The sequence below is a fragment of the Chenopodium quinoa genome, unplaced genomic scaffold (assembly GCF_001683475.1).
Source record: "Chenopodium quinoa cultivar QQ74 unplaced genomic scaffold, ASM168347v1, whole genome shotgun sequence".
Classification (NCBI taxonomy): domain Eukaryota; kingdom Viridiplantae; phylum Streptophyta; class Magnoliopsida; order Caryophyllales; family Amaranthaceae; genus Chenopodium; species Chenopodium quinoa.
In genome coordinates this window covers 4,455,874-4,464,750 of record NW_018743327.1, presented here as the reverse complement: position 1 = coordinate 4,464,750, position 8,877 = coordinate 4,455,874, and the positions used below count along the sequence as shown (strand labels likewise).

The following is an 8,877-nucleotide window of genomic DNA, read 5'->3' as shown; positions in this document are numbered from 1 at the left end:
GTTTTTTAGCCAATTTGGTAAGAAAACATTCAGTGCACAAATCTACAACAACAAGGTGGTTTCAGGTAATAAAACATTCTCTAGCACAAGGTATTGTTGTTGATGTCAATACAAAAAAATTAGCCAGGACAAGACGCAAAGCAAAAGAATACACAGATGAGTTCTTGACTTTAGTACCATTTTACAAAAGAACAACTGAAAGGGGATATGCTGCTGCACTTAAAATTCCCAAAACAGCATTGCATAGGCTTAGGCAGTAAGGCAGGCTCAGAACACACAAAAGCACAAATCACCCAGCATTGATAGAGAAGCACAAAGTGTCAAGATTAAAATGGGTTTTAAGTCTGATACACCCTATACCAGCTGTAGGGGACCCACATTCACTGATTTGCAACAATGGATACATTTAGATGAGAAATGGTTCTACATTAATCCAGAAACAAGAACCTTCTACCTACTGCCTACAGAAGAAGGTCTATACAGGGCACAGCAATCAAGGAGGTTCAAGATCAAAGCAATGTTTATGGGAATGATAGAGAAGCCATTGTTTGATGATGAAAACAACATGATACATGATGGAAAATATGGTCTTTTTCCTTTTGTAAAGTATGAAATGGCCAAAAAGAAAAGCAAGAACAAAGATGTAGGGACTCTAGAGACAAAGGCAATCCAAAGTGTCACAAAAGAATGCATAAGGCAGATGCTGCTAACACATGTCATCCCCACAATCTATGAGAAATGGCCACAAAAGCTACCAAAGGACATCATCATACAATGGGATAATGCTAGGCCTCATCAGGTGCCAAAGGATGAAGAATTTCAAGCGGCTTGTCATGCACATGGGTTCAACATTCAATTCATTTTCCAACCAGCTCAATCACCAGAAACAAATGTTTTAGATTTAGGCTTGTTTAGTGTGATTCAATCATTACAATATTTATCATTTCCAAGGAATCTAGATGAATTAATCAAGGAAGTTGCTAGAGCTTTTGAAGAATTTGATCATATATTGAACAAGTACACATGGATCACACTTCAATCATGCATGATGAAGATACTAGAAAAGCAAGGTGGTAATAACTTCTCTCCCCCACACATGAAGAAGAGAAGCTTGGACCGCCAAGGTCTACTACCACAACTACTACAAGTTGACAGGGATCTCATTGCTCAGGTAGTGCATTTTTTGGACACAGTCACAATTACAAGAGATGATCAAGGGCACATGTAAGTAGATGCAGACTGATACATGTGCATTACTTTTGGAAGGATAGTATTAGGGGACTTAAATTTGACTGCCACACATAACCTTTTCCTTTTCAAACAACTTTTTGAGTTAGATTATGTGTTGGTTATGTGTACTTTTGGTAGATACGAATGGATCATTTATTTGGCATTCATGTAATCAGTAAAGTTCATATCTTTTGATTAAACAAACATTTAAATATAGAAGTGTATCTGTGTTTATTTTTTTAAACCTATTATTTCCATCAGAATGGGTGTGTTTTCAGTCAAAGCTTTAGCGAGTGTTGGTACCTCAACAAAAACCTCTGTGAGAAGGTTTGTGGAGCATCCAGACCACCCAAGTAGCTATCAGATGAGTCCCATCATCATATGGAAAACCAAAAGGGATATGCATTAACAAAAAAAGAACTCAATGCATGAATGGCAGAATACAAGGGACAAAATTCAACACCTTCATGGCTTCCATGCAAACTAGGTCAAGGTCGACAAAAACAGCAGGGGACTTAGATTCTACATACATGGTAGAACAAACAACTGTACAAACAAGCAATGCAACCAACATATAGCCAAATTTCTCATAACTTCTCCAGCTCAATCACATAACCTCTCCAACACCACAGAACCAACAAATGCAAACCAAACCAGTATATTACCATAAAACAACCTACATGTCCAAACACAACAGTTTTAACACAAACAAACATCAACTTTTATCAAATACCAGCATCCCAAAACACAGAGCCAAAGAAAATTAACTACTCACAGATAATCCAACAGTAATGCAACAAATTATTAGGTAAGCAAAACAACTGCAGCAACATCCAACGAAACAAGTTTTCAACAAATAATTTCACAGTATATGCATAAATAGAGGAGCATAAAAAAATTAGGGTTTATAGAGTATACGCTTCGCATTCAATTACGAGGAGGGTTAAAACGAGGGTAGTAGATCTGCAGGTAAGCTTCAATCACTTCCACCCTCGTCATGCCGTTCGGAGGTCCAGATTTGATGTGTTTAGCGCCGGAGGAAGGCCCCTCTTCACGGTCATGGGACTCTGGTGGCTTAACCACCTCAGAAACCTCCAGATCTACTGGGTAGACTCCCCGGTAGCAGATCCGGTAGCAGACACCTCTACCTCAGTCACTGGAGAACCAGAAACCCCAGCAGAAACCCCAACAGCAACCACGGAACCCTCAGCCGTAGGAACCACCTCAAATGGTGGTTCATCATGGGACGCAGCCTCTGAGACCACCACCTTCGGCGTCTCCTCCTCATCGCTGACATACTCAGCGATTTTTGCCCCTCGAATTAGCCTCCTCGCAATCACAGAAGCACGGAGAACGGGTTTCATGTTACTCGTTCCACGCTGGGGCTTGTAGGTGACGCTCCCAGATTGGCGGCTAGAAGCACTAAATTCTAGGGTTTCATGGCAAGTTAGGTCTAGGTTTTTGTCGGTAGGAGAAGCCATTGAAGGAGTTCACAAGTTGAAACAGAGAAAGGATGAAGAGAGGAACTATAAAACAACAAACCAGAGAAGAGAGACAGAGAGAGAGAGAGGATGGGAATCGGCGAGTGAGGAGTGAGTAAATAAAAACTAGGGTTTTTGTAGGAAGGATTTATTCTGGAGAATTCTCCAAAATAAATGAACTCCACCAATTTATCTGCTGAATTGAATGAGGAGCATTCAATTGAGGTAGTTGGGGAGTTGTTGAATTTGAAAGGTTGGGGTATAATTTTGGTGGGAATGATTAATTTAATTAATCAGTTTTGTTTTGTAATAAGATAAGGTTAGTAGTTTAATAAAGTTGAATTAAAAAAAAAGTAAGGGTAAAATGGTAAATTTTTCTTAAAAACATTACTAAAAAAGGAAAGATATGGGAAAGTTGCAAGTAATGTGGACCATCCCAAAAAGGAAATAGTTGCAAGTAAAATAGACCGGAGGTAGTACTTGTTTCGCCATGCATCTGTGTTAATGTACGCGGAAGTACTAATACAATTTTGTTATGCATTTGCAAATGCATAATAAATATAGAAGTATTAAAAAGTACATGAAAGAGAGAGAAAGGAGGATAGAGATAGGTAAGTGGGACCATTTTTAAATATACCACTGAAAGCTTATATAATACTACTGTCTATTTGTGATATTATTCCTACACGTAGTTAGCACCATTGAATGCATATATAGTACCAACACATACATATATTATACCACTGAATGTTCAATGATAGTATTTGATCATCCAATACACAATGGTCCTACTCTTAATTCAGAATATACATATACGTGTAATTACACTCTTACCCCTTGTCTGCATTTCTCTATGTATAACGAAACTCCATTAGGACAAGCTCGTTAATGTACGGAATATGCATATCATATATCATATCATATCACTAATATCCTTGATTAGATACTTATTCCATCATATCATATGTATTAGTATCCTGGAAGGTATAGGCGGTTGTACTTTACTTGGTACAGACAAAAATCGCGGAAAAGAACATATATATGTTTTGTAAAGCACATACAACTGTTTTGTAAAGGATATCCATTTTTATGTTTTTTTTAATCTAAAGAACATCTGTAATAATAATGAAGAACATGATAATAATATGTAATGAACATGATTTAAAGACAAAATTCAGAGAACATTTCACAATAAGCAATGAATATTATATCACAATTAAAAATACATTACACTGATTATCAAATAACATGGCCATATATTTTTTTTACTTTAGGTATATGTTCATTACATTTTAATAATATGCTCTTATTACTACAGCTGTATGTTCTTTACATTTGTATAACATGTTCTTCTACGAGAAATGTATGTACGATGCACCGTACAGGAAGCAATATTTTGTTACCTACAATTCAAATTTTATCAAGCAAAACTTGGTAGTTGGTGGGAACTCACATTGTGACTTTGAGTCACAGAGTTCAAACTACAAAATGCTTGGAACTAAGGGATTCCCTTACATCCCCCTCTACTTTCAAGCAATGACCTGCAGAGTTGGACTGGCTAAATCTGTGAGAGGTGTCAGCTCAATAGGGTTTTTCATCAATATAATTAGGAAAAATTAAAAAATAACTCAAAATTTGATTATAACACCACAAAATAAAAAACTTTTATTATAACACCACAAAAAAAAAAACCAAAAAATTGGTTTCACCACCACTTAATTTTTCCATCCAAAAAACCGTTAAGTGGGTCCCACACGGTACATGTGTCAATCATCTACTAGAAAGAAAAAAAATTAAAAAAAAAAGAAATCCCTAAAATGCTAACCCAACCACCACCTCCACCAACGGCGCCGGTTACCACCGCCGAGCCCTAGAACCACTGAGCCTTCAAAATAGAAGCCGATCTACCGTCACCCATACCAACCCCTAAATCGTAGTCGCACCTCCGAAACCATCGTCGATCCGCCTTCACCCATACCCAACCCATGAACCTCCGAGCTTTTGAAACCGTCACCGATCACGATAACACCAACCTAAACCAGCCGAAACCCCGGCCTACACCGTCGTTGAACCACCGAAACTCCAACCCACACCCATACTTAAACCCAAAAACCGTTCTACTCCTCTCACCCAACCTCACCCTCATCCTCACCTACACCCAAACTCGTGCCCATAAACCAAATCAGGGTTGAGGTTGTCAGGTTGGGGTACGGTTGGGCTTGTTTAAACGGTTGAGGGTTGTCGGCTGATAGAGGAATAAACTAGTCGTTAATTGCTTATCCCAAAATCAAACACTATTTATAAAATCCTAAACCAACCTAAAACAAGTATAGGTAAGTATAGGGTCGAACCCAAAGGAGTTAGTTGGTGTTCTCTTTAGCCTAAATCAAGCTATTTCGGAGATTGAAATGAGAAAATGGTTGGTGTTATGATAGAAAAATTAGACTAATCAAGTAATTCAATAAGCTAAATGCTAGGGATATTGGTTCCACATGCTAATTCAATAATCGTGCTAATCGACAATTTCTTCGTTTGATTCAAGCATTGCAAAGGACAAACAATAGTAGAAATCAAGAGAATTCAAGAGCTATCTCCTAGAGGCCAAAATAGGGGTCACTATGAATGGCTAATCAAGGAAATTCACAATCAAACTCAATCAATTAAAGCAATTCTCAAATTGATGGGTCATGTCATTAAGAAATGCAATGCAATCTAGATTAATCTTATAGGTTGATCATTCCTAATCTAATTAATCACATGCAAAACTATTTCAACCAATTTAATTGTAACAATTCAATCAATCAAAGATCATCAACTAGCACAAATTATCAATCAAGCATGCTTCCCCTTCTCCCTAACAACTAATCTACTCACTAATCATTGTGTAACTCAAGAACAAATCATTAGAATTAGCATTGATCATCATTCTAAATCAAAATCAAGAGAAAGCAATATCAACTACAATATCCAATTCAAATCCAAGCAATACAAACAATCAAAGATGAAACTAAATCAATCAAGTAAGAGATGAACTAGAAGAAGAAAATCTTACTAACATTAATGATTGTAAATGAGGAAATCCAAGCTCAATTGATCCAATGTTGAAATACAAATCCAATACCAAGAACTTCTCTCTAACTTCACTCTAAAATTTAGCTAATGAAAGTTATCTAAAAGTTTTTTTTCAAAAAGGAATTACAAGTGTATTTATAGGCAAAGAAGAAAAACGAGATTCCCGCACCCTCTCCAATAAACCCCGCGTCCGCGGAAAAATGGGTACGGAACCCATTAAAAACTCCGCGGGCTTTCTGGGCAACACTCGCGCCCGCGGGTCTTCTAGCCCGCACACGCGGTAAAAGCACCCGCGCCCACGGAAAAAGCGCGGCGAATCCCCTGCTCCCAAAGGGTGATTAGAGGGCCGCGGTCTCTCCGGTACGAGCGGGCTCTCTAAACTACCCGCGCCCGCTGCAAGACCGCGACCAGACCGCGGAGAGTTCCTGGTCGAAATCTGCCAATTTGGTGCATAAGAGCCCGCGCCCGCGGCCTTCCGTACCCGCGCCCACGGCAGACTGGCAGGGCTTGATGCCCTCTCCATGCCCTCTCTGAGCCGATTATTTCCTCCTTGCTTAGTCAATATAGCCCATCTTCATTCCCTTGCAAAGACAAATCCTAGGTACCTACAAGAACAAACAACGAAAAGGAATAAAAGGGAAAAAGAACCAAATAAAAGGAAAACACGAAGAAAACACGAAAAACACAAGGAAAGAAAGAAAGAAAGGAATTAAAGGAAAAAGGACCAAAAATAAGATAAGAAAGCATAAAAAGGAAGATGAAATCATCCTAAAAGACTACCCTATGAGTGCCATAAATGACACTCATCATCGGCTAGGCTGGTTTCATCTGTCTTGGGTGATCGGTTAGGATTGGGCGACGGCGGGCTGGGTTGTGCTGACGAAGGTGGGAATATGCGCCGGTGGTGGCTGAATTAGATTTTAGGGTTCTTTTTGTTTTTTATTTAAGTTTTTTTTTCAATCCAATAAATAATTGACATGTGTACAATGTGGGGCCTTGACGAGGGGTGGAACTAGGTCGTTGAAACTAATCCTCCCTCGGTCAAAAAAAATTTATAAACATTTAACAAACCTATATACTAGTATAGAGGCAAGTCAAGGATCGAACCATAAGGAACGGTAATGTTCAAGCGCTCTCAATTATGCGCCCAAGATAGGTCGAAGTCTAAGGATTAAAGGTAAACACTAAAACCAACTAACAAAATGAAGAATCAAACAAATAAAGCACTAGGAACGAGATTAACAAGCAATCATGACAACTATAGCAACTTGAAAATACATGCAAGTCAATGGTTGTGAAGACTAATGGTAAGCTCAATCAAAAGAGTCAACAAGCTATCTCCTAGAGGTCAAGCTAGCGCCAACTACGAGAGACTCTAACTAGGAGCATCACTAATCAAGCTCAATCGACAATTGTAATTCCTAAAACAATGGTCAGTATCATTAGAAACTACAATGCAATCTAGCATAATTCTCAAGGCCTAGTCGAATTAAATACATGTAAACTTCCATTAATTCAACGCCCTAGAAATTCCTTTCCTTTAAATACCCATTCTACTCTTTTAAAAATACGATTTAGGAATAACTAAGACATTACCGCCACCGTGAAAACGGCTAAGGCAATTATCAAAGATACACAGCGGAAGACTCAAAATTAAAAGCCGATTAAACAAGTCAACCCAAAGTCAACCAAACAAAAATAAAGTTTAAAACCAAACGAACAAGTCAAATAAAATTAAACTACAACTTGGAACCATTAAAGGCCCTTATTCAAAAACCGTTCCCAAATCAAACCTTTATGTTAGTCCACACATAATATATCATAAATAAATAAAGCATGAAACACATTGTAATCTAATGAAAACTAGTAGGATTCACTCTTCACTCATGCCCCATCATGATCATGCTTCAATACCTGAAAAGTTTATCTCTACTTGTTTCCACTACTCTCCATTAAAAATGGGTCATCATAGGGCCAAGATAAAGACATGGCCAAAAACACAAACACACACAATCAGCAAAGCTGAGTACATAAGCGTAAATTAGCCACACTAACATGCTTTCACCTATCAACACATAATAAACCTCATTGCACCTGTTTACAAACACACCAATCAACATAACACAATGACTAGACACTAATTAATTCATTTTGCATTGATTACGCATCGAACGGGTTTCCACCTCCTAACCTCCCCCAAATAAATTTGAGGTTAACTGGCACGGGAGCTAACCGTGCCAGCGACAAAACCACACAAAGGTGGCGGAATTCCTGCGCATAATAATAAATAATAAAAAAGGAATATACATCGTCCTGTACTCCATTAGAAGTTATGGTTAAATATGAAACCCCATAACTCCCCCCCCCGTTGTTCATACTCAAGGTATATACGTTCCAAGAGTTTTGGTGCGTAATCTCTTTCACTTTACGTTATTTACAGATTATTAGACTTGGTGATGACTCTCAAAGCATAATAAGTCAATCAACAATAATTATACAATCAAACAAACATACCAATTTAATTCTTGAATAATTAGTGACCACATATTATTTATTGTTGAACCCTTTTTAATTCTACCTTAGTGTCAAAGACACTTTAAACGCATAATGCGCCAAAAATCCTATCCCTCGGTGTTAAAAACATCTTAAGTGCACAAAGGCACCAACATACTATTTATTCCTTGTGTACATAGACACTTATATAGCTCCTTCCTCCTGCTTAAAGCATCAATAAAAATTATTTGAACCATAATAAAATTCCTTTTCAATATTCCAAACATAATTAAACATTTAATTTAATAAATCATGCATTCTAACATGCCATAAATAAAAGTGTGGTTCAAACACAACGTGCCCAAAATATAATTTTCCAACCATAAACCATCACAAATAATTCATGCTTCACAATTCAATTACCAACACCATAAATTCACAATCCCATACATAAACCTTAGCATGATACTACTTGTAATTGATTGAAATCAAGCCTATCATGATTCTACATCATCAAAATATGCTAAGTACGCGTACGTACCTTGAGTACATTATTAAAACTGCCACGACTAGTAGAAATCGCTTACTTCAAAGTCTCCTA

At 37.7% G+C, this 8,877-nt stretch overlaps 1 protein-coding gene across 1 annotated transcript; it reads left to right on the top strand.

Moving 5' to 3' along the window:
• Positions 1-331: 331 nt before the first annotated feature.
• On the top strand, positions 332-1,639 carry LOC110737321. The gene is made up of 2 exons (XM_021917681.1): positions 332-1,224; positions 1,492-1,639. Exons 1-2 carry the CDS (start codon positions 332-334, stop codon positions 1,637-1,639), a joined length of 1,041 nt encoding a protein of 346 aa, XP_021773373.1.
• Positions 1,640-8,877: the final 7,238 nt, after the last annotated feature.